This window comes from Megalops cyprinoides, chromosome 12 (assembly GCF_013368585.1).
Source record: "Megalops cyprinoides isolate fMegCyp1 chromosome 12, fMegCyp1.pri, whole genome shotgun sequence".
Taxonomy (NCBI): domain Eukaryota; kingdom Metazoa; phylum Chordata; class Actinopteri; order Elopiformes; family Megalopidae; genus Megalops; species Megalops cyprinoides.
Window position 1 is genome coordinate 37,392,520 of NC_050594.1, and position 27,411 is coordinate 37,419,930.

Below are 27,411 nucleotides of genomic sequence, written 5' to 3' on the forward strand. Positions count from 1 at the left end.
TAAAACATCTGCAAATAAAACACACTTTTGTACATTTTCCCCCTGATGAACCTGATGAAGCTGCTCCTCCTAAGAGTAGAAATACACCCAAAAGACGCTTGCACCCTGGTGCACTGACATACCATACCTGAGCCCTTAAAAAGGCCTCTAAGAAATTGGAGCCAAAATGGCATTCAGCAAAATTACATGTGTTTCACTGCCTGGCTGGACAGCCTTGTTCAATACAAGCAATCTCTTGCTTATACAAGATCCTCCTATTATTCAGTTCAATTGAGCAGCACAAAAATAATAATATAATAAAAAAATACTCACCCCCAGAGGTCACCATCTTCGACAAGAGTCTGAACTCACAGGGTGAAGCTCTGCAAGAATCATTCAAACATCCCCTTTTCGTATACAAATACACTTCATGTGCATCCACCTGTACCCCTGAAGTATCCCTTCATCATGTACTCATCAAAGACATTGATGATGTAATCACCCATTTGCACTAAATCAGAAAATTGTTTGTGACAGTGTATATCTCAGAATGCGTTTAATGTGCTTTTACTCATGATAAACCCATGTCTTGAGGCAAGCAATGTAAGTGTGATCTTTATAACTCATTCCAAAACAGGAATAAAATGCAGTGAGCTCAGATTTCTCCATGTATGCAAAGCTGTTGGCTCCAAATCTGAAGCAGTGCTGCTGACAGGGATCCAAATCCTGCAGTTAATCCACACTCAATAACTCATAAATACATTATCTCACAATGTATGAATTTCTGACCACAAGAGTTTTTTCCACAGCTATCTGTCTCACTGTCTCTCTCATCAGCTGCTGTTGTGTGCATGCATTGCCACCCATACTCCCACTAGACATCATTTACTGGCAGTTGCCTGTTCAGTTACAGTGTTAGTTTCTCCTTAACCATTATGAGGTGTATGACAGAGGCCCTATTTTAAACACATTTTCATTACGCTGCCATTTCTGATTGGAATGACGATAATCTCTGGGAAGCACTTGTTGTTCAGGTCAAAATTTCTGAGTGGTGGCTTTCTTTCAGATCAGGTGTTTTGCTTTTGCTTTGAGTCACATCTCGATACTGATCTGGCTTTAGGAGGTCCAAACGTGATCTGACTTATTCTCATGAATATCACAGCTGGAGCTTGACCCGTTGTACAATGGTCAGTGTTGCAGTAAGCAAGCAGGAACTTTGCCAGTTTCTCTTGAAATGAAATCTTTGTATCTGACATACTTTTCATGGACTACTTAAAGGACTAGATACATCCCTCTGTGAGCCCATTTGTGGCAGGATGGTAAGGTGCAGTAGTAATGTGTTTGATGCCATTTTTCCTGGTGAAAGACTGGAATACTTTTGATGTGAACTGACTGCCATTGTCACTAACCAATTGTTCTGGTAAGCCTGTACGTGCAAACAGGTTACAGAGGATCTCCATGGTCTTTGTAGATGTGGCATTTTTCACCATGAAGACCTCTGGCCATTTTGAGTAGGCATCAACCACTACCAGGAACATCTGATCAAGAAATGGTCCTGCGTAATGAATGTGAGCTCTCTGCCAGACAGTGGTTGACCACTCCCACATGTGAAGTGGAGCTGCTTGTGGTTGCTTTTGAGTTTACTGACAACCAGAGCATGACTTAACTATTTCTTTTATTTGGTGATCAATTCCTGGCCATCAAACATAACTTCTTGCCACATTTTTCATCTTCACCACACCAGGTGTCCTTCATGAAGTGAATCCAGAACTCAAGAGCAAATGATCCTGGTGGCCCACATGATGCTTCCCTGACATACTGATAGCTGCTCACGTCGACTGAAGTAGTCAGGTAATTTCACTTTGTCCTTAACAACCCTTCACCATTAGCTCAAAAACCTTGGTCATGGTTGGGTCTTGGCCAGTCTCCTTTCTAATTTGGGCACTGGTGACAGGTAAGTTCTCCGTTTGTGTCAGGTGGAACATCTCAGCTGCATCTGCTAATGTGTCTCCTTCCTTTGGTTCACAGGGCAGGCATGAGAGTCCATTAACATACGCATGTTGTTTGATTCCTTTGAACTCTATTGTGTAGTTATGGGTGCCTAAAAACAATGCCCATCACTGTAAACGTGCCGCTGCCATGGTGGGGATGGACTTATGAGGGTTAAAGACAGCCACTAGAGGTTGGGGATCAGTACTTAAGGTAAAATGTTTTCCATATAAGTATGGTTAAACTTCTTCACACCCAAAAGAAGCTCAGGCCTTCTCTGTCAATTTGTACATAAGTTCTTTTCAGCCGAATTCAGTGACCTTCAAAGCAAAAGTGATCAGCCATGCTGAGCCATCAGGCATTTTGTGAGACAGTACAGCACTGATGCCCTAAGGGGAAGCACCACAAGCCAAACATAGTGGCAAGTCTGGGTTGTACTGTGTCAATACCTTTCCGATGTAATCCACAGTTTTGCCATCTCGAATGCCTGGTCACAGCTTTTGGTCCACTTCCAGGTGCTCTTCACTTGTAATAAGCATTTCAAAGAATGAAGCACAGTTGCTAGATTTGGAAGGAATTTGTGATATGAATAATTGATGAAGGCAGCTGTTTGATATTGCAGGGCTTGGGCACCTTCAAGACTGCATAAATCTTATCCCGGGCTTTATGAAGACCTTCTTTATCAATTTTATGTCCACAGTACTCTATGGAGTCTGTAAAGAACTCACATTTATTCCTATTTGCTCTCAGTCCAAACTCTGCCAGTCTAGTCAAGACTGCTTCAAGATTTTTCAGATGGGAGCTGTCATTGTTGCCTGTGACAATGATAATCTTCAACCTCCCCAAATTCTCCCATGTTACTCCCCTGCTTCAATCCCTCCACTGGCTTCCTGTCGCTGCCAGGATCAGATTCAAGACCCTGACCCTCGCCTTCTCTGCAATCAACAGGACAGCCCCTACCTACCTCCAAGAACCCATCCAGCCCTACACACCAGCCCGACCCCTGCGCTCAGCAGCAACTGGACACCTCGCTCCTTGCATGGTCAAAGCAGGAGGTGCTCGTTCTGCCAGACATCGGCGTTTCACCTACATCGCTCCCCAGTGGTGGAACGAACTCCCTGTCCCACTACGGACAGCTCCTTCATCCCCATTCCTTCAGATGGAAGCAGCCTCTGCCACTGGTAGGTAGATGTGAGGCATATAACTGTAAAGTGCTTTGAGTACTAAAATGAGTAGAAAAGCGCTATATAAATGCAGTCCATTTACCATTTACTTACCATTTGTACAAATCTGATAGTACTGTGTCCTCAAACAGACCTTGCTCTCAGCTAAGAACTGTCTCATTGTGGAACTGTACACATCCTGTCCCTATACTGTCGCTATACTTACTGTATGCACTTTTGTACGTCGCTTTGGATAAAAGCCCTCTGCTAAATAAATAAATGTAAATGTAAATATCGTCCAAATAACACTGAGTCCCTGGAATGCCCTGCAGGACTTGATCTATAGACCTCTGCCACACTGCAGGGGCCGATGCAATGCCAAAAACAAGCCTATTTTATTGGAAAAGGCCCTTGTGGGTGTTTCTTGTCAGATACTTTTTGGACGAGTCTTCCATCTCCATTTGCAAATAAGATTGGGCCAAGTCAATCTTTGAAAAACGCTGTCCATCCGCCAATGACGCAAAGTTATCTTCTATGCATGGCAGTGGGTACTGGTCTGCATGGAGCACAGGATTTATTGTCACTTTAAAATCACCACAAATGCATAGTGCACCATTTGTCTTGACCACAGGCACGACAGGTGTTGCCCAGACTGACCATTCAACTTGTGACATAATTTCTTGCTCCTCTAGGCGTTTCAGCTGTGCCTCCACCTTTGGATGCAAGGCATATGGCACAGGACGAGCTTTGTGAAATTTGGGCTGTACATTCTCTTCGATTACTATGTGTGCCTTCATGTGTTTTAAGATTCCAATTCCCTCTTGAAATAACTGTGCTGAGCCGGTCAATAGAAGACTCAACTTCTCCTGTGTCGATTCACTCCAATTCAGCTGCATTGCTTTTATGGACTGCCAGTTAAGCTGGATACTTCACAGCCATTCTCGTCGAAATAAGGGTACACCACCATTTTGCAATACATACAAATCCAGTACTCGCCTTTTGTCTTCATATTTTACATTCACTTGGAGTTTGCCTACTGGCTGTCTGTTTCAGTTTTATGTTGGGGAATTTTGCTTTGTAGTCTTTCAGCAATATGATTGACAGAGCTGACCCAGTATCTAGCTCCATTTTTAATTTCTTTCCTTCAATTTCTGGAGTAACCCATATCATTTTGCGATCACTTTCTTTCATGGAGTTAAGTTCTGTGTAAGCAAAAGCTTCATCAGATTCTCCTGAATCAGCTTTAATCTCATTCACCCTTTTATTCTTTTTCTTGGGTCTCCACGTTTTCTCATTCTGTTTCATTTTGCACATTTTCTGGATATGTCATTTTCTGTTGCAATGGTTGCATTCCTTATCTTTAAACCAACATTCCGTCGGATCGTGTGACCTTTTTCCACATCTAAAGCATGCAGGTGCTTTCGCTTAACGTTTTTTTTTTTGCGAATTTATTTACAGTGCATTCAACAGTGGATTTCCTCCGCAATTCCCGCGCATCTTTCACTGAGGTTTCCATTGATACTGCTACCTCTACAGCATGAGCCAGTGTCAGCTCTCTTTCTGTAAGGAGTCGCTTCTGTATGCTTTCAGTATTCAGCCCGCACACCAGCCTATCCCTGAGCGCGTCGGGACAAACCCACGCCGAGTTCGCAGTGTTTCGCGAGCCTCCTTAGCTCAGAGAGGCTATTAATTCTTTGTTACGCTGGCTACGCTTATGGAATCTGATTCGTTCAGCTATAACCAGTGGTTTGGGACTGAAGTGGTTTTGTAACAAGTCCTCAATATCTTTAAAGGTTTCCCCTGCTGGTTTCGTTAAACTGTGCAGTAGATTGTCTTTGGTCCCATCGCGCTCAACAGTACAGCTACTTTTCTATCGTCACCGATCCCATTAGCAAGGCAGTAATGTTCAAGTCGTTCTATGTACGTTCCCCATTCTTCCACTGTACTATCAAAAGCAGTCATCTGTTCAACAAGGCTGTACGATATGATATATGGTGTGACAATAGAAGAACATCTATCATTTCATATTATGCTCTATCGTTTATTTCGTTGTGTCGCAAGTCACACTTTACGGCAATATTTTTCCTCATTTGGACGACGCTTCGCGTTCTTCCACACGGCGCGGATGCAGGCAGGACATTTGCATGAAGGCAACACAAACAAACATGGAGGAGAGTGAATGTGACAGAACTATAGCTGAAAAGTGTTTTCTATTTACCTTTTTATATTTTATACATTAATATTTTATATTTTGTTACATGCTTAACCCTTTCGCACGTGACTTATTTTTATGCTATGTAGTGCGTGTTACATTACATGGTTCGTTATGTTTTCATTAGCGTTATTAAGCTTCTCATAGTTTTCAGTTAGCATTTGCTACATTTTTAACGCTAAATTGCTGTTTCCTCAAAGCTAAAATTAGCTAGAATTTTTTCCAGTCTAGTGTTTAATCGCACCGGTTTTAGCATACACACTAAACGGCAAATCACGCCGGTGTGACCGTACGCACGAAAGGGTTACGCCTCGTTTCCATACAGTTTTGTTTGGTGTTCCTAATTCAGTATAATATATGCAATATTCCCTCTAGTGTTCAACGCAAGGAAAAGGAGATGGATCAAAACATAACTCTCACTCGTGTTGGTGTCATCATGGAATGAATGCAACGGTGAAGCAATCTCTATTTATATGTCAAATGAGCGGCAATGTAATGGAGGGAAATCACAGCGTTAGAATGGGAGGGAGATAAAGTTTTCATATCAAAGTGATAAATATGATCTGTATGTCTTAAGATTACTGGTTAAAGCACAGTGTTTATGTTGATGCAAAATGTTGCCTGATTACGCAAATTCTTTCTTCAAAATATGTTTAATGAACTCTCACTTTTATTTAACTTCGATCGCTAGTCAAGCAACTGACTTGAAGGAAATAGCCCGTTAGCTAACTCGTTTTTCCAATTCCATTAACTTCCTGGCACACAATGCATACGGCCTCTCCGAAATCCGCCTTAATAGTTAATTTTTTCAACGCACTCCAAGGCAAATTCTGGACCTTAAAAAACGGAAGGAGAAGTTTCGCAAACACATCGGAGATCACGGAGGTTCCCATAGGAACGAACGGACTTCAGGTTGACTCGCATACCTACACAGAGCTATTGGAAACGAGGCGTAAATTGAAAATTTGCACAAAGGTTCTAAATAAAAGGAAAAAAATAATCAAATGTGAGTAAGTACCTTTTATTTGTCGAGTATATAATTCAAAATGTAATAAGAAATAGGCCTTTGCATGTGGTCATGTTATATAAACTATTTATTCATTGAATTTACAGAAAATGTGCTATATCGTGATATATATCTGTGGTGTTTCATTCCTAGTCGTTAGGTGGAGCTATGTGTGAACAGGAGTTCAGGACAAGAGGTTGTAATTGAACCTAGGTGGGCAGTGAGGAGCAGAAATACTCTGACAGTTACAGCCACACGTGTTTGCTTGCTACCTAGCCTGCTGTAATTTGTTTAATAAAGTTCATAAAGAACGCCAAGACCATGTTATTTACATTGCGACACAACAGTATCGTTATCCAGATATGAAATGACATATATCGGGATATGAGATTTTGGTCATAACGCACAGCCCTAGCTGTACATATTTTCCGTTTTGGTGGGTAGCTTCGCCGTTCTTTGTGATTCCTTTACGTCACTGAGTCTCAATCCTGCTCCTGGGGCCCCCCTGTTCCGCACGTTTTCCATCTTTCCCTGCTCCACCTACCTGACCAAACTTATCAGTGGCACTTTTGATTAGCTGAACACACCTGATTTAATAAAGAGCATGTTAATTATTTCAGTCAGGTGTGTTTGGAGCAAGGATAGGCTGAAGATATGCAGGACAGGGGGGCTCCAAGAGTAGGATTGAAAAACATTGCTTTATATTGTTCACTGTTTGTTTTCACAATGCCTGTCCCCTCCTCCAGTCACAGCTAGTCATGCAGCATAGGCTCACCAGGCGGGAAAGGGCAAACAGGTTGCTAGCTATTCTACGGTTGAGAGCAGTGCAGTGCACTTGTAGTCGTCTGCCGTGTCCATTACACGCCAATTTGTTTACGATGATTTTACTCTCGTCGCCAACTCTGTTGTGTTTGTACACTTACACAACGACGCTGGACAGCCAACAAAGTTCACCAGAGCTTTAATATGTCTCTGCTCATTTAATTCGCCTTTTTCACCTGCGTCGCCATATTGATTTCAAAACAAGGCTTGAGTGGGTAAACAGCTTTGCTACCTGGACCGTGTAGGGTGGCTCAATCTTTCTCATGGATGGAAATGCCCTATCCTTCACACTACAGCTATCCCTCCTGGTGCTCCTGACTAAAAAGCAATGTAATTCACAAAACAAAGCCTACATTAAGACCTATCATTGATAATCTGTCATTCGTAGGTTTCTTTACTTAGCCTAATTAAGACAAGTGGACACTTGACACTACAGATCTACTTTCTACTTAGTTATTTAGCATTATCAGAGCATTTAGGGTTGGGTTTAGCTACCTACTTAGCTTCATTTATATTTCAACCGTGTTTAGCGATTTAAAAAAAGCTAGCTAGCTACCCAGCTGATGACTGTCATGCCAGATGACTGTCAGATGTGAGAACGAGGTAGCTAGCTAGATAACTATCGAAACATGATTATCCTATGAATGGACAACATTTCAATACGAATTAACATCACACTAACACATACAGGCTAAACAAACTGTTAGCCAGCTGTTGGACACTTAATTAGCTAATATTTAATCCGTGTTTAGCGAGCTAAGAGAGCTAGCTAGGCAACGTTACCCAGATGACTGTGAGATGTGAGACCAAGGTAACATTAGCTAGCTAGATAACAGCAGCAACACACGATTTACATATGAATGGGCAATATTTCAACAAGAATGACCATCAAACTAACACATACAGGGTAAACAAACTGTGGGCAAGGTGCGACCTTTTGAACTGATAGCAGGAGGACAACTTTAGATAAAGTAGAATATTAGTTAGCTAGGAAACCAGCTGACATAACTGGCTGTGATTAAACTTTTACATCACGAATGTACTCCTCTATGCAGTTGCTGTATCCCTTTGTTTGTACACTTTTCAGAATCTGATTCTTCTCATCCGCCCAGTGCTCTACCACTGCCGCAGTTACTGAGGGCACAAACAGTATGTTTTGTGTCCATCTTTCACATTGCCCTAGGGGGGGGGACTGTTTGTTTACCCAACCAAGCCTCGAGGTGAAAAAGGTGAATACATCAGTGCATCTCTCCCTGAATCACTGTATCAATGCGCAGCCTACTAACCGAACAATGTAACAGGGGTCCACAACATTAAAAAAAAAATCCCACTAGTCCCTAATACACTTCCATACCACCCCGCTCTGACCCCCCTATTATCTCACCGATGCGTTCAGGGAAAAGACAAACTTTATTTGGAAAGGATGTCTCCTATAATATTTTTTCAAATTTGTGCATGTGAGAAATTTGTGTGTGTTTGTGTTTGTGTGGGAGGGTCTGAGAGATACTAGGTTTTGTAAACCATAACAAGTAATGGACAGTGATTTATCAGAAAACAGCAACCGCTAAGTGACCAGGTGTGCACATGTATTTAGTTAAAGAATCTATGGGAACACTCAAAATGAATCTTCTTGGTCCACACAAAATATGATGAATTTCACCTACCCTTATTATTAATATTTTTGTATTGTTGTATGTGAGTAGTGGTTCGAAGGTTTAAGAGGCATAAGAGACATAAGAGAGCTTTACTGTCATTGACATTGACTGACAATGAAATTACAGAAATTTATTTAGTCTGATACTAGGCAATGTTGTGGCACTGCTAAATCATTTACTGATCACTTCAAAGCCACAAGGGGGCAGTCAAAGAGGGGCATGCAGCTCCCACAGCTGCAGCCGACCCCCATTCTAGAAGATTGTATTGCGATAATAAACTGCAAATGCCCAAGAGCATAGAGTCCAGGGCAGATGCATAAGCAAACTAAACCCCTGCTTAGGGCCCCAGTGGCCACCAGAGGGCCCCCAAGAGCACTTGAAATGTCCCACAAGAGAGCTTGAAATGTTTTTGATTTATTTATTTATTTTTTGTGATATGTCAATGGTAATTATACAAAAACGCAATATTATGTTAATGGTCTGGCTAGCTAATTCTACTGGTTTAATCAATTACCACTGCCTCAGTCAGAGCTGGTGTTACGTTCATGCGCATGTGCATTGTAATGGACGTTAACTGTAGTGGTGTTCAAAATGATTCTTTTGATTTGGTTCCTTTCATTCAGTTCAATAAAATGATTCGAATCTTTGACTTACTGATTTGTTCATTTCCATATCCGGTCAGGCCGCATACACGAATCTGGAAATAGTTTTATTGCATTTTAAAAATTACTCTACATTGTTCCAAACATCATGTCCATTATTAGCCTGCTCTGCGGCAAAACAGCACGTGTGAAACCAAATGTCAATGAAATTAATAATTAAATCGTAATATTCATTACGTGAAACTGCACCATGCCAACAATCATGCAGCCGCAAAGTATACTTCGCCTTTAGGAAGGTCACAGAACCCCACATTTTAACGCGTATAATACCCTATAAGTACAAGTAATTTGCTAAAACTAAATAAAAAACAACTGAGGAAAAAAAGAATGAAAAACTTCATTTTACAAGTTTTGAAGTAACCTAGCCCAAACATTTTAATATACTTGTAGGCCTAGTCAGTGATGTCGTATTTTTATTTGTTGTTAATGTAGACATAGTACGCTACAGATGTGATGCATAGGCTTATGCATCACACTTCTGTTTTGTTTTGTAGCCTACTATGTTGCTTAGTCAGTATTTATTAACAAGGACTTTATTCACGTTAAAAGGAAATGTGATGTCAACATTAAATAAATCATAGCATACGTAAAATTGCAGTTGTGATAAACAAGAACTGTGATACATTGTGCGCACCTAAAATATGCTACTGTTAAAAATGTAAAAAATATATTCCAGGTAGATGAGCAAAGTAATATTTAATAATATTTTTAAATCCTATAATAATGTCACAGAAGTGCTCTGATTCCTTTTGCATCGTCACAGTCAATGACAGATGTAGTCCAAGCCTGCTATACTGAGAACTAGCGATTCTGACAACACATAGTCACCTTCATAGTCAGTGACTCTTTTGAGATGAACTGGGAACTTGTCAGCATAGTCAGTGAATCTTTCGAGTCCAAAGGAACTGTTGTACTGAGAACTTGTCAACAGTTCATAATAGGAGGAGTTTAGAGTCTTTGTCACTTCTGCCGACATGGGCGGTGGGAGGTGCTTCCAGTTTTTTGGCATTTCAGCCATTGGTTAGTTGTCATCATGAATGTACTGATACAATGTTGAGATAGGCTGCTTCGTGGACACACCGCATAGCTAATATCCACTAGAGGGAGAGTTATAGCTGCTATGCCAGCTAATCAAGAGAAAGATCAATTCAAGAAAGACCAAATCTTTTAGAGTAGTGATTCAGTACACTCAGTTCATTCGTTCAAAAAGATTTGTTCATTCACGAACTGCACATCAGTAGTTAACTGCATTTTGACGCAAGCACCCCGTAGCCAGCTATGAGGTCGCCGAGGTCTGGACCTCAGTAATTTTTTCCCTCTTAGGCTGACGTTTTGCATTATGTGTGTGTGAATGAACATGATTTTATTTTGTGAACAAAAGTGTTTTGACATCGTTATAAAAACCCCCGCCCGACACATCTGTTAGGCTAATGTTAGAGCATGCAGAACAGTCAACAAATCTGAGCGAATTCTCTGTAGACCCTATGGTTGTATCGATCCACCAAATAAGACTTATTTCAGCCAATTAGAACTTATTCCTCAGTGATAAGAGACTGTGTGGGACTTTTGGGACAGCAGCACTTCCGAATGACATTGTATCATCAGCTAAACGTTATCGAGCTACCTAGCAAGCTAGCTAATTAGCTAGCGTTAGCTAATGTAATCTAATGTTAGCTAGCTAGTTAGCTAGGCTTGCTAGCTAACGCTTACTGTTATCAAACGCTAAATATAATATTGCATTGTATGGTTTACTAATTGACAAAAATGATTCAAGAAGAGCCTGCCTAAAAGTTTTAGAAAAACTGTGTTTGCTGAGGAAAGAGTAGGAGAGAGAGTGGTAGCATGCAGCGCGTAGCTCTGTTGCCAAGCAACAGTGAGGCAACTGTCACATGTCTCTGAAACAGCTAGCGAGCTTGTAACGTTAACCCAGCTGTAACAACTTCATCAGTAATCACAAGCGTAGCACTGGCTGGTATTCTGCTTCTTGTCAATGTGATTTCAGCACTGGCTAGCCTCATAATTCAACAGCTTTGAAAATTAACGTTACCTGTGCAATGTGGTCCAACAGAGTCACTATATTGTGATGTGTTGGGGCAGTGGCAGAGCCCGACCAGCATGCTTTGCGGACTGATAAATTTGCATGTGTACAAAGTTGCCCACCATGACTGTGTATAGTAGCACGTTTAGTTAGTCCCTTCCCTTTTCCCTAGTGTTTGGTCTTTTGTGTGTTGCTAATAAATGGCTGGTTCGCAACTCTCCGTGTCTAAAGGTCCTTACGGATCTCCAGCCCAAAGACCACCTTAGCTGGGCGGCCATTGAGGGGGCGATTCAGCTGCGAGCACGCGAGGAAGGAGAGGGTCTGGGTGCCTACGCTGCAGACCTGCGGCTGTACGCCCGACGGGGTTACCCCATGTTTGACGCTGCGACCCAGGAAGAGCTCGCCCTCCAGGCCTTTGTGCGGGGGCTCCGGCTGGAACGCCTGCAGGAGCACATCTGCCTGCTTGCACCCAGGACTTTTAACGGCAGCCTTGTTAGAGGCAGAGTGGGTTGAACATGTACTGTGCCCGGAAGCCCCCCCCCCCCCCGTGAGGCACTGCGTGCGACAGGTGGGCTGTGAGGGGAGCGATGGAGAAGAAGAAATGGCTCGCCTGGCCTCCACCGCACCCCCACATCGCACCGGGGGAGGAGGAGAGCGGCTGGGAAATCGGTGGAAGACTGTGATCAAGCATTGACAATAGTCCATAGTAGGCCTATTGGTGGCGCTGAGGTGGTGGGGAGCCCCCGAATCAAATTCTGCTTAGGGCCCCATGAAGGCTTGAGCCAGCCCTGGCATAGAGGCCCTTCTCAGCCCTTCCACTCCTCTGCACTGTTAAGATTACAACTAAATTATAAGCATCTCTCGACTACCAGATTACAGAACTCTTACCACGTTTAAAACAGTGCTCCTTTAACATCTAAGGACTAATAAATGTTCTTGGCAGGGCTCTGATATAACAGGTTGATGCGTGAATGAAGAAACAGCATGATGCTTTGAAGATTAAATGTTCCAACTTTATTGTTTCAGCTTTGTAGTAAAGGAAGTCTTGGAAGCAGAAAATGTCCCCTGTCCTCTTGCAAGCCAAAAGTGAATCTTTTGATCAGAGAAATAAAAGCAGACAATGACTCAATCTTTCTTTGACACAGAAGTAACCATTTAATGTGTCAAGGTTCTCTGCTTTTAGGTAGAAAAAACCTCTAAAGTAAAAGACATTAAAGAAACATGTGTTTGTGTTTTTCTTATAAAAATGTTCAGTTATAAATAGTGTGTGCTTAGATGTTCTTGATATGCTTTATGTTTATGTTTGTAATAGTTTTCTTGAGGAGTTCCTCACTGCATGTCATCAAGCCTGAACTCATGGTTCAAACTATCCAGTTAAGGTATGGCAAAGTATGAATCCAAACAAAACAGGCATTACTGGATTGATGCATCTTGAACAGCAGCACCGGTGTCTGGTGCACAGTTATCTAAATGCATTGACTGCCTGTCAAAGCAAACACAAGAATCACTGATGAATGATAAGATATACCTCCTGAAATCTCAGACAGGTATGTGCTGTAATTGCCTTCAACTTCTTAAAGCTGATTGTTAAAATTGTAATCCATATTGTTAAAATATTTAACACAAATCATTGCATGGGGTCTTTAACAGCTGCACTCTCTATTTCACTCAGGAGAGAAAAAGGAAATGAGGCTTAGGAAGGCCAGGGTTACCCAGGAGTAGATTTGTTATAGTCTTTTTTTGTGCATCACAATATAGAGTTTAACAGTGCTTAATCTTTGGCTAGATTCTACCATATAAAAAAAAACAATATTTTAATAATTAGATATAATTTATACTCCAATGATCCCCTAAATCAGATTAGGTTTCTTCATATATTTGGGTGATACTGAAAAGATTTTTTGAAATGAGTGAAAAAAAAATCTGTGAAAATTTAATTAATTTCCAATATAAATAAAACAAATGTGTCATTGGGTCTTTGTGAAATTTTGGAAGGATGCAAATTTTAGATTGTGTTTTGGTTTTTTCAGACACTGGCATAACACACATTAAGTATTTTATAAGCTGGAGAATTTATGGGTTAAAGATATTTGTACATATCGTCTGATATTTCCCTTTGTGTTTTTTTTTTTTTACTCACATGAGCACACATTTTCAGTGAGATTTGATTCACATTTTAAGCTGTGACTCGACCTTGTACCCAATCAAAATGGTCTGATGATGGCTTTAAAATGAATGCCCACTAATATGTAAAAGCACATTGAAGCAAATTAAAGAGCATTCCAATGTTTTCCAATGTGCACTATCAATAACATTTTAAACAAAATCTGATTAAAATGTCCCAGTATTCACAGGGAATGAGGCAGCTCTGGTTTGGACAGAGTGCTTTGCTCTCTGAGATCTGCAGGTTGTTCTGGCCTTCTCTTCAGAAAAGGAATTTCCTTGTCCTGTGCAGGGTCTGGTGACTGTCTGAAGAAAAAGATCCAGGGGGTTAGTTATTACAGTGTAAATGGAATGCACAGACTCATAGGGCTTAACTGTTTAAACTAATACTGGCCAAGGTCTAAGAGAAGCCTGTTAAACAATATAATATCATCCTGTCAGTCAAAATAATGGATTGCCTCTGTTATGAGTACAGCTCTATGGTTGAGATGTAACCCCTGATCTCTAAATGCTGAGTGGATTATTCACTGTCTCTGAGAACAGGAAACTGGGAAACGGACATTGTTCTTATTTCATGTCAATTTGTAGATTAAAGAACATGTAACACTGTTATGACAGTGAATTGTGACAACAACATAATTCTTAATATGCAAGTAATGTCCTTGAATTGCTTGGTTGCATAAGGGCTAAGTCAACAAGGCCAGGTTTGTACAAGTAGTATCATAACTCCATTTACCCCAATGTGGAAAAACTACAAAACAAAAATAATAATAACAATGAAACACACACAGTAAAATGCTGCATGCTTGAATTACAGGCCCAATCATTTAAATATTCACAAGAAATAAATAATCAAACACCAGCTGTTAATGTACAACTACCAGCTTACAACAGATAAGCGTCACCTGAAGTCCTACCACCAGCTGAGGGTGAGGTGCACACAAAAGCCAATGGCATTCTACAGTCTGCTGTGATGTCAACAAACAAGTGCCTTGTGACACACCAGAATATATCTGGGGAATCCCTGTGAGGTTTCTGCCAAACACACAGCTAATATATTTTATGCTATTTAAGGGATGTAGTCAAGACTGTGTGTCTCAGCAGTCTGCTGCCAATACAGTACAAACTTTTATTTTTAATGAAGCTGTACAGCTCATTCTTTCAGTTTCAGCTATTTTGGCCTCATGTGCACTTTTGTTTTTATAGTACTGAGTATGTTTTTATGTGCTTAATACAATGTTTTACAAAAATGGTATTGTTTACAAACAGCAGGTTGTATTTCACATAACTCAAGTTACTCCTGTTCAGAGCAAGTATTTAAAACTGCTGTTAACACAGCTTTCTTTTAACCCAGGTTAGTTAAAATAAAATTATGTAGCATTTTCACACAGATTGTCAGCAGTGCCATAAAAAGAGAGAAAAAAAAAACCCTAACAATGTAATAAACAGGTTGTGGTTACTTTTCTACCTTTGTAAACCTGTTCTGTCTGCCTACCTGAGGACCACAATGGAAATAAGTCTTGTGACTTTATTGTATTAACCTTGGTTTGTTTTTAGATGTAGTGTGTTCTCCTTGTGGTTATATTGTATTTTTATCAGTTACAAAGTAAATCCAATCAATCAAACAAAAACTTTGGGATTTGTGTGCAAAGGTATGCATGTGAAAATGCAGACATGGTTGAAGATGCACACAAGTAACATATGTATGAATATAATGCAAAATGAAAGCTTGATCTTCAACTAAGCACGGCTTCAGTGATCAGTGCATTGGTTATTGCAAGAAGATTGCAAGAAGTGACTGCTGCATTTGGTTAAAAATTCAACTGATGTGCAATAATGACTGCATCCTACATACACACTATTGGTGTTTTTAAATGAAGTCTAATTTGCAATCATGTGAGTATGGCAAGACTACAATACTTTTGATTACTGTTTTCTGGTTATTAATATAGGCTAATGTGCCCTGACTACTATCTATGCCTGCCACCACCTGCTGCCCATTACACCACACTGCTGCCTCTTACCCCACACTGTTGCCTGTTACACCACTCTGTTGCCTGTTAATCCACCCTGCTGCCTGTTATTCCACCCTGTTGCCCATTACTTGACCCTCCTGAGAGTTTCACCTTGTGCAGCAGCTGAGCAACTGAAGCTGCAGGCCAGGTTGTGTGTCACAGTCCAGGACAGTGTCTGGTAGGGGTTCCCCACTGGTCTCAGGCAGCAACAGGCACAGCCCTGCCCCCAGGATGGGCCCACTGCCATACAGGAGCATTGCTACTAGAGGGATCCCTTGCCTGGGGACCACTACAGCATTCAGAATGCAGCCCACACGGTACCACAGGTTTACCAGCCCCACACACTTCTGCCTGTGGGAACACATACACCACTGGTTGTGACCAGGGACACCTTTAGAATCTGGTTGTGTCTCTAATAGTTTTATAATACTACAGTGCATCAGTGGCCAGTATGACCCAGAATAGGACACAGAATCAATCCAGGTCAGAGGAGGTGGAGGAATTTGCATTTACATTTTGTCTTTTAGCAGACATAAAATACAAAATGTAAGAGTAAAAGGTACATCTAGTAAAGTGGTACAAAAGAGGGTACATAAAGGATACAACTGATCATGTTCTAACAAAAGTCATCCCCTTATGCTGTGATAACTAATGCATATGTGTTTAATCAGTACCTTATTGCAGCATGTACCTAATTTACCTGTGTCATTGTCAAGGGACCACACTAGAAATGAGACCTTTACCAGTTAAGAGCTCTATGAGGAGGATTCATGGATTCAGGATCAACTCTGGCTGATATAGCGCTTATCAGTGGTTTAATGGCTATGGCTAAATGCTGTCTGCTTGAAACTCTAGATGAGATGAGCTGGTTGCCCCAGCGATTTTAAACTTTATTAGTTTACATATTAGTCTACTTGATTTGTTGATATTACCTCCCTGTTGTGTTATTTTTGAACTGCCTTACTTAATTCTTATTTGGAATAGTGAATGGATCACACAAAATCTATTTCATACACAACATTCCCACTATCTTACACTACATCCTCCATTTCCAAATCTACACAATTTCCAGTCTACAGAACACCAGATGTCCCAAAACTACCCCATCACTATCTTCTAGCTATTTCAATGCCTATCCCATAGCTACCCCATAGATTATCTCATAGCTACCCCAGAGAGATTCCAAAGTTATCCTATGAGCTCACAAACAAAGAGATCTCAGAACTGCTGATGTCTCATCACCCAACTCCCTGTTCCTTGGATCTGCTTTCTTCTCCTCTGCTACAGAAGATTGTGCCTGAAATTTTCCCATTTATCAACAAAATTACTTATCAACAACTCCCTGACCACTAACCATATCCCCTCTGTCTTCAAGCAGGATTGTGTCATACCTCTGCTCAAGAAATCAACCCTTTCCTTGCCCAAAACGGCCACTCTCCCTGTCTCCTCTCCCCTTCCTCTCCAAAATGCATACTGTCTTGAATCAATTTTCACACTTTCACATGCAGACTGATCTGTCTGGGTCTGGGTTTAAGACTAGCCATTTCACTGAAATGTCATTTCTTTCTGTTGCAATTGCCCTTTGCCTATACCTATTCCATAGCTATCCCATAGCTACCCAATAGCTATTATACAGCTATCCTGTAGCTATCCCACAACTATGCTATAGCTATCCCATAGCTAGCCCACATCAATCAGTTGTCTCATAGATGTGAAACTTTCTAGTTTTTATTGTTATTATTCTTATTCCTATTGTACATATTTTTACGCTCAAGTTTTTTTATTATTACTGTACATACTTTTCTCCTTTTATCTATTTTTTATCTAATTTATTTTTATCTCTGCTACTTTGCACAGTCTACACAGTTGGACCAGTTGTACATTTCACTTCAAGTTGTATACTGTTATAACTGTGCATGTGACAAAGTTCTTGAATGAATTGAATCAAAGCCAACCCAATCATTCTCTACACAACACTAACTGTCCCACAACTACCCCATACCTGTCCCACCGCTACCCCACAGCTATCCCATTGCTATTCTGATACCTATCCTATGGCTAACCCCCAGTTATCCCATAGATATCTCATAGCTCTTTCATAGCTAACCTATAACTATTCCACAGCATTCAATGTTCCTCCATTATTGGCATTTAGCAGACACTCTTATCCAGAGTGACTTATGTCAATTACAGGTTTTTACAATGTCATCCATTGATACAGCTGGATATTTACTGAGGCAATTGTGGGTTAAGTACCTTGCCCAAGGGTACAGCAGCACTGTCCCCATGGGGAATTGAACTGGCAACCTTTCGGTTACAATTCCTGCTCCTTAACCATTATGCTATACTGCCAGCCCCGTTCCTCCTTTATTTTAACAATAAAAAGTAATACAAATTATTTAAGAAAACTAATAATGTTTAAAGTAAACTAGTAAGAAAGTTCAGTTTATCTGATATCTCTAGAGTTGTAAATGGATACCAGTTAACCTAAATGAAACCAAAGGAATTTCTCACTCCTTCAGAAAGTGATACATTAAAAGGCAATAGACTAGAAAGCTCATGATGAACATGAAAAATGCTATATTGTCAGGTAGTTGACCATTCATATATTAAACCTTTCATGACCTTTCATATATTAAAACTTTCAATATAATGTAGGCTATCCCAAGCCATACCTGAGGATTAGCCTGCCTCTTGTAATGTAGCATCTATCAATCCAAAAAAAAAATTTCATGGTGTGAACAGTGAAATGAAATATTGCTCACCTTAAAGACCAGGATGAAGGCCTATTTTTAGGATGAATCTCTTTAAACAGGACTTTACCTTATGACTGTAGGAAAGAGTTCTATTCCATACAGTAAGGAGACAAACACTGTAGCCTGTATGCAGAGCTTCCCCATCAGAGCCAACGTCATGACAAGCACAGGGACATCTGGCAAAATAGGTAAACGAGACAGGTAAAGACCACATCTTACTTTTTGCTGAGTTCCCACTGTTCTTTTACAGGGCATTCAATCTAAATGCTCTGGTTATTTCCCCCTAAATTTGAATATCACATTTAAGAAACTAATACATATTTGTATATTCTTACATAATATTTTACTAATTTCAGCGACCCATAAACAATAGAAGTGTAGTATAAGTACAAAGGAAGAGAATAAAAAAGAAAACTAAAATCTCTGTAATCCCTGTAATTGTACATGGAAGGTAAAGTTCCTAATTAGGAGGTTTTTGTCTCCAGCATAGGAGACTAATTAGAGAACTCTAATTTGAAAATTGCATTGTGTGCTGACATGATTTTTTGCCTTTGTTTCCTTCCTTGACACTACTACAGTATACTTCTGTATTAAATGTTAAATGGTAAATGCAGGTTGTATGAAAGATGGCTTCTTTCTGTTGGATTTAGTGTAAAGAGAATTTGTAAAGGATATTCTTCAAATTCTGAATGCAGAACAATTAGAATGAATTATCAATCAATCAATGAATTATCAATCAATCAATGATAATTCAACAGCTATAAAAAATATACTCCATATTTTTGTTAAAAGGTGGATTTATTTGATTCATTAAAAAACTGCAGCTTTGTAAGACCAGATGTAGGTTATGCTTCTTGTTACATATTATCCAGTTAGATTTGTTGTGTAATCTACAAAAAATATAACCTGGAGTTAGAATTATTTGGTTTAGACATCAAGGGAAAATCCTTCCACACATGTTTCAGTTTGGCAGGTGTCTTTAGTTTTTAATAATCAAATGTTTCTGTGTTTTCTGGTCAGGGACACAAATCTTCCACCCTGTTCCTCACCGCAGAATTTAGAGATGAGAAGAGAGAGCAGGCAAGCACTGCCACTCAGGAACAGGGACAACATGCTGAAAGGGCGACGCCCACAGTGCCCCAGAAGAAAAGGCACCAGCAGAGAGGGCATCTCCGACAACCCCGAGAGAAACTGTGCTAGGTAGATGTTCACCCCAAAGTTCCCCACGTTAAAGCAAATCCCATAGTAGGTCAGGGCTGAGGCCAACCTGAGCAAGACAAGCAAGGGTCACAATATATCTTACACATATCACATATTAAACTTGAGTAAAACAGCATGTCTAAGGGTAAAGATATAAATGGCTATTTAAATAAACATAATGGAAACATACACTTTCATTTTCAAGTTAAAGTGCCTACTTTTGGGCAATACATTATTTTGTTATTATTATTAGCTTTTTAGTGCAGGATTAAGTAAGATAGGTGCTTATCACAATAATACATAATCCATTCTTAACTGTCTTAAGGAAAATTAATGTACACTATATGGACAAAGGTATTTGGCCACACCTGTTAATTATTGAATTCAGGTGTTTCAATCAGACCCGTTGCCACAGGTGTATAAAATCAAGCACCTAGCCATGCAGTCTCCATTTGCAAACATTTGTGATACAAAATGGGTCGTTCTGAAGAGCTCAGTGACTTCAAGCGTGGTACTGTGATAGGTTGCCACCTTTGCAATAAGACAGTTCGTGAAATTTCATCCCTGCTGGATATTCCACGGTCAACTGTAAGTGATATTATTAGAAAGTGGAAGTGTTTAACAGCAACTCAGCCACGAAGCGGAAGACCACGTAAAATCACAGAGCGGGGTCAACGACTGCTAAGGTGCATGGTGCGTAAAAGTCACCAATGCTCTGCTGATTCCATAGCTGAAGAGTTCCGAACTTCCACTGGCATTAATGTAAGCACAAAAACTGTGCGGTGGGAGCTTCATGGAATGGGTTTCCATGGCTGAGCAGCTGCATGCAAGCCTCACATCACCAAGTCCAATGCCAAGCGTTGGATGGAGTGGTGTAAAGCACACCAACACTGGACTGTGGAGCAGTGGAAACATGTTCTGTGGAGTGACGAATCACGCTTCTCTGTTTGGCAGTCAGATGGGTGAGTCTGGGTTTGGCGGATGCCGGGAGAACGTTACCTGCCTGACTGCATTGTGCCAACTGTGAAGTTTGGTGGAGGAGGGATAATGGTATAGGGCTGTTTCTTTGGGCTAGGTTTGGGCTAGGCCCCTTATCTCCAGGGAAGGGCAATCTTAATGCTTCAGCATACCAAGACATTTTGGACAATGCTATGCTTCCAACTTTGTGGCAACAGTTTGGGGAAGGCCCTTTTCTATTCCAACATGACTGTGCCCCAGTGCACAAAGCAAGGACTATAAAGACATGGTTTGATGAGTTCGGTGTGGAAGAACTTGACTGGCCCATACAGAGCCCTGACCTCAACCCCATCGAGCACCTTTGGGATGAACTGGAACGGAGATTGCGAGCCAGGCCTTCTCGTCCAACATCAGTGCCTGACCTCATAAATGCTCTACAGATGGGCACAAATTCCCACAGAAACACTCCAAAATCTTGTGGAAAGCCTTCCAAGAAGAGTGGAAGCTGTTATACCTGCCAAAGGGGGACCAACTCCATATTAAAGTATATGTATTTGAATACAATGTCATTACAGTCCCTGTTGGTGTAATGGTCAGGCGTCCGAATACTTTTGTCCATAGAGTGTATCTGAATTTGTTACAGTATGCTACCTTTTGCGGTATATGGTAATAGTCTTTGTGGACTAACTTCAGGCCAGTGCCATGTTATCTCTGTAACTGATTGTTTACTCAGAAATGAGAAATGTTAAAAAACCTTAAAGTAGACACAATTATAAAGCCCTTTATCCAGAGTAAAATGACTAGATAAGTGTCGTATCAACAAAGACTGAAACTAAAAACTCATCAACCCAATTAGATAAATATCTAAATTAAAAACTCACCTACCAAATTAAAGATATAAAGATTAACTCTCCTCCTCATGTAAAGAACTAAAAGCAGAACGTACCCAATGTAACTCATAATGCAGAGTCGCAGCATTATGGTGGGGGATTTAATGTGTATGAAATTACAGTAGCTTTCATGGCTGATCTTCTTTTCTTTGGATTTCTGAAGATCATTCCCAACAATGTCTAAGATCTACCAGAAAAAGAGATTCATTTAGAAAGGAGAAAAACTATTAGGGATTGTAATACTTCCACAGAAAGACAATATTGTATAGTACAGTATAGTATTGCTATTCATCAAACGTTGTGTGATATTTTTCAGGAATGGAATACTCATCACAGACAGGTTGCTCATTTTCATCCCTATGCATTACCCATTTTTATAGGACATGTTAAATCATGCCATTCAGAATTTTTCAACACCCATGTTGTAACATATAAACTTTTATATATTATTATCATTATTATTGCTTTTGTTTTTATTGTTGTTAATATTACTCACTTTTTAATCCCTTTTTTAGAATCACCAAATGGATATTATCCTCATCTCACAAGACAAGAGCCACTGTACTCACACAGGAGTGTTGGGACACCAATTGCAACTACCTTTCACAGTACAAGTCCCCTAATGCACTACAGTGACACCAATACCTATTGGAAGATGGGCACAGCTTCACTGACATTTACAGGCACTGATGATTCACAGGGTGCCTGAGTGCAGCAAGCCAAACAAGACAGGAGATTATTTCATAGAATACCTGATCCACAATCTACCTACCTTGATGAGCGTGGGAGATATGTTTCATACCTGATTCAGACTCTCCTTGTCCTCTGGACTCCTGTTTTGGTACTCCTCCAGGGTGTCCCACCTGGCATTAAGGAGCAGCCATCTTGGGGACTCTGGAATGGAACTAGCCCACAAGGACAAGCTAATGAATCAGATTTACTCAGTCTTTTTAATTTTCACTGCCCAATGGTACTTCCTCTTCTTGTTCCAATTTGGTATCATAGAGATTCCGCTCATCACCACACATCCCCTGCTAACCATCTGGGAGCCCACAGGAAAGCACATGCTCTCCATCACACACGTGATGCCACAGAAGCGCTATTTCTTTACACATAACGGTCTCTATGCTGGGGATCGCTATGTGTGTGATGAGATGGGCAAACTCCTGGCTGACCTACCCATCCCTGTCACTGGAGGCACAAAGCCAATTTATTCTGCTACTGTGGGTTCCCAGTCAATGTTGGTTTTTAACACCAGTTGTCTCTTTACTGTCTGAGCCATTCAGGAGCCCACAAAATGGATATTTTTAATATCATAATAAACCCATTTTATCGTCACCTTCAGAGTGTACAGATGGAGGTTAAAAGGGGGCTGACAAACCTGAACTTGGGGTCCCAAAAAGGTGTGGGGAAGTTACCAAATGTTGTTGTGTTCTCCAATTGTTGTGTTAAGTATAAGGAATTCTGAAGTATTGTAAATAATACATGGTTGTTTGGTATGAGTATTGTTTGATGACAGATGGATTCTGTTCAGTGAAGATTTAGATTCTAAAGATTTAGATTCTGTTTACATTTTGTTTGTCTCGGTTGTTACTCTGTTGACCTGCTAACATTCACATTTCATTTTGCTTCATTGGAGCACTAAGCTTCTTATTTTTGTTGGGTCAGATTTTATTTAGGTAGTGGAATATTGAACACTGTGGAAGAAAAACTGCACACTCCAGGAAGGAACAACAAGGCTTTCCATAGAGGCTGGAAGAGAAGTCAGGTACATGTCATCCATGGTGGGCTTTTATAATGGGTAACTTAAAACTGTTGTATTGGCTGTAGAAACATTGAGAACAGCTGATAAAAGCCACTGGGACAATATTGCAAAGGAATATCATCAGGAAAGCAGGTTTGGCTTTTTCTGTCAAATTATCTGAATTGACTTTCACAATGTTTGAGTTTGAAAATCCACCATATATTTTGGCGTTTAATTTCTTTTTCCAAAAATAACAATAAGATTGAGTTGCTTTTCCCAAAGCAAACATTACATATTTATTACATTACACTGTAACCATAAATACGTGTGATTATAAATATGTACACGGGTTGCCATGGATAAAGGGCAAATAATTGTAATGTAATGAAAGAGAAGGGAAGGGAAGACAGGAAGATAGAAAGAAAGAGAGAAGAGAGAAGAAAGAAAGAACAGGTAAGCAAGAAAGAAAGAACATCAAGACTGTTATTGTTAGGTGACTGTTACTTACAAGTAGAGTGGTAGACAGAGGAGTTGAGGTACAGCCACGGCCAAATGGAACTGAATCCAGCCAGAGGTGAGGTAGGCCACAGCAGCCAGGAACATCATTCCCACACTGAAGGAGAAGGAGAGTAGGGCAGGGGGCCACATGCGATACCTGGGCAAACTCCATTCCACCCCTGAGGGAGCAGAGCAGTACACACTAGCGCAGTCTAAGAGGGCACTCAGCATAAGCACCTCTGAAAATGTATCATAGCTACCAGCATATCATGGGCAGGGTCTTACCTAAACTAAAGGAGCAAATGTTGATGCAACAGCAGGTTATGCCAGCAATGCAGCGGGCAGCAAGGTGGAAGATGCCGTATGGTAGAAAGGCAGATGACAGTGCAGTGACTGCCTGCACTATAGTACTGACCACCAGGAGGAGCCTCTTCCCATATCTTCCATATCAAAGAGAAAATCAGGGTTCATTAATAACTTCAGTTATTTTAGAGGAGAATTGTTTGGTCAGCAGTAGGAAAGTGGATTTTCTTTTTGGCAGCAGTTTTGTGATCGTTTCAGTTGTTTCATTGGTTTAATAGATAGCTCACAGTAAAAACAGTGCTTCTATCACTGTAACATTAACTTCTCAAACAACCAGAGTTAACCTTTGGCGTTGGCTCACCTGTCAGAGACAGCACCCCCGAATAAAGTTCCGATCAGTAGTCCAGTCATATACAGCGTTTGTCCGTAAGAGATGACCTCCATTTCCACGCACGTTGAACTCTGTGACAAATCGAATTTCCCATGAAAATATATTTCTTTCATTTGATAACACACAAAGGGAATGTTTCTTACGTGATACTCAGAGGAGACATGCGCATCAACCACAATTACATGGGGGGATGGGCTGACCCCAAAGACTCAACTCCATCTTAAATTTAAAGCCAAGAAGTAGAATGTAAGTTATCGTGGACTGTCGCCCTTTGTTTTTGGGGATATGCTACCTTTACCAGGATTTACATTTAAGAGAAACGTGTCTTAAGCGCATGATGGATCAGTTTAAAATACAGGAACAATGACATTTCTTAAATAGCAGAGATGTACGCGCACCAGTACAACAAACATGCGCCTATTGTCCCAGACCCAAATGCACCATTAAATGCTTTCAAAGCAGGCCAGAATTCTTCAGGAGTAAGCATTATATCATTATATATATATATACATATATGTGTGTGTGTCTAAATATGCCCTGCATTAATTTGGATGGTTTGCTTTAATTTCTGTCCCTTCACAGCAGTGAATTGTCATCCTCACCACGACATAACGAAATCTTCGCTGCAGGTGGTACTTACCCGAAAACTCTTTGGAAAGCCAAGAAAAAACTGAGTAAAATAATATCACACCCAATGCATGAATGTATTTTAATTTGAAAAGCGAACAGCGATTTATACTCACATGGATACGGTCTGTCACATTATTCCAAGTGGAACTACTTCTTTCCGGTAAATGGTGTGAAAAAATAGACTCGGTCGAATCGTGGGTAATGTTGTGATTCCCTCTTTCGTTCGGTTCAATACATGACGTTCTATTAACTATAAACACGTCCACGAAAAACATTAAGGCGGTAAGAAAGAAGATCAGACTCAATTTCCAGTAAACGCTTCTCTGTAGAGGACCCATGGCTTCAAGTCAAACACCAGTGTCTCTCGCCCTTGGCTTGGTTCTAAAATATCGATATTCGCAAAAAAAAAAAAATAATAAAAAATAAATAAATAAAAATAATAAAAAATACCGCTTCAACACCTGACACTGGCTTTATACTTACGGGTAATTGAGAGAAGTTTCAGCCAATGTCAAATGACGGGAAACAAAGACCGCGTAATTATCGTTTACCGACTGTCTCTACTTCTCGGGTAAAATGTGAAGCGGAAAAGGTCCAGCGGAAATTTTTGTTAACAATCAGTCAAGAGGCAGCCATCATTAAAATGATTTTACAAGAAATAACAGTTAATTTCCATGAGATACTTTGATCTTCCAGTTACATTAGGTAGTTTTGAAATAATTTATCAAAGAAATCACCCTGTTTAGGAATATTTCCTATGTAAGGAAAGGCGCAAATGGACACGTTGGTGGATGTATTCGACAAAATGAATGTCAGCCAGTTAAATGCATATCTTGCCGTTCTGCACAGTGGTGAAATACTATATTTTTATTTTTTCGGCAAACGCCTTTATACAGGCATACATTTTGTTCATATTAATCATTTAAACTGTAGGATATTTACAGAAGCAACTGTTTGCAGAAGGTGACCGTTCTTCAGATATTATATGGATGTATGTGACAGATATGGTGAAAACCTACACGTTACTGCTTGCAAAGAAAATAAGATTCAACAGAATAGTCATTAGGCACTGGAGCAGTGGGGTTGACTGGAAGGAAATTCCTGCTTCAGAGCTTATTTGGATTCTCTTTGTGGACAGGATTTATGTCATAAGATATTGTTTGTATTAATTGCGTTTAAATGATATGATACCTTATTTATATAGTTTTAAAATAGAACAGCTGTTTCCTGTTATTTGATCACATTAGCTTCACTGGATGTCATTCATGGAATGGAATGGATGGACATGTTTGTTAGAGCTGACATATGACTACACTCCTAGAGAGCAAAAACTCATAAATAAGGGAAATAATCCTTGCAGGCATAAATGCGTTCATTAATCTGTGTACTGCTCTGAACTAATGCTAAACCACTAAGTAATAGTGGTACGAATATACTAAGTACATTTCAGAACAAAAATTTTAAGTTGTATAGTGATCAACTGAACTTTAAATCTACGGTATACTGCCTTTGTTAAGTAATGTTGCCATCTGCTGGACATATAAGGTACCTAGGATGTTGTGTTGACATGACAGGGAGTGCCTTCATTTCCTAAAGCAGGGGTCGGCAACCCGCGGTTCTTTAGCCCCTCTATAGTGGCTCCCTAGCTTTGTCAAAAAATATGGAAATGAGTAACAATTTTTTTTTACATTTTGCTATCATTGTTGTAGGCCTAAAGTCATCCTTACATTATCCAATTGTAAAAATATGTAGCCTGTACACCGAATTAAAAAAAATGTTTTAACACTTTGTCAACTAAAATGTGCGTCATATGCTACATCACGGCCTGGCGCATCTTTGCCGAACTCAATAGCGGTGCCTTCAGTGGGTATTTTCCTAAACTAGCTATGGATTCAAAATCCAAAAAAAGAAAAGTCTCGGAGGAAAACAGAGAATTTAATAGTGCGTGGACAGATTCGTTTGCTTTCACCACCACTACTGCTGGTTTATCGGAATGTTTGATCTGTAGCGAGAAGTTAGCAAACAACAAAAAAATGTAATGTCGAAAGACATTTCCAGAACAAGCACACTGCAGTTTTGTGTTTTGTTGGAAATAGCATCCCCCAATAAAAATAAGTGTCAACTGTTTTCTTTATTGTAGTAGTTCTATAATTTCATAAATTTACTGACAATGTTTTATGTTTATATTAGGAGGGCTTACATTACGATATGTTTGTAGCCTTCTGTAAGGTGTATTTTTATACAATGCATGTTATGTAAGCTAAGTTATTATTTGTTTGTCATGCTGCTAGCAAGTCATAAGCTTTGCTTTTTGCTTACTATCTTTGTATATGGTACA

General features: G+C 40.2%; 1 protein-coding gene across 1 annotated transcript; it reads right to left on the minus strand.

The window, feature by feature from the left end:
* Positions 1-11,751: 11,751 nt before the first annotated feature.
* On the minus strand, positions 11,752-25,411 carry LOC118786463 (solute carrier family 22 member 6). Its single transcript, XM_036541520.1, has 10 exons — positions 25,314-25,411; positions 24,414-24,512; positions 24,035-24,189; positions 23,760-23,928; positions 22,310-22,412; positions 21,564-21,694; positions 19,510-19,727; positions 18,528-18,636; positions 15,816-16,055; positions 11,752-12,001 (listed from the first exon to the last, which is right to left on the minus strand). The coding sequence occupies exons 1-10, from the start codon at positions 25,409-25,411 to the stop codon at positions 11,752-11,754; spliced, it is 1,572 nt and encodes a 523-aa protein (XP_036397413.1).
* Between the last annotated feature and the right edge of the window lie 2,000 nt (positions 25,412-27,411).

Bases quoted from the DNA above. Each gene is read 5' to 3' on its own strand.
- LOC118786463 (XM_036541520.1), bottom strand. From the start codon at position 25,411: ATGGGTCCTCTACAGAGAAGCGTTTACTGGAAATTGAGTCTGATCTTC. The intron at 24,190-24,413 runs GTGAGCCAACGC...TTGATATGGAAG, and splicing joins GGGGGTGCTGTCTCTGACAG to ATATGGGAAGAGGCTCCTCC. The intron at 22,413-23,759 runs GTAAGTAACAGT...CTTGTGGGCTAG, and splicing joins CTCTGTCTACCACTCTACTT to TTCCATTCCAGAGTCCCCAA.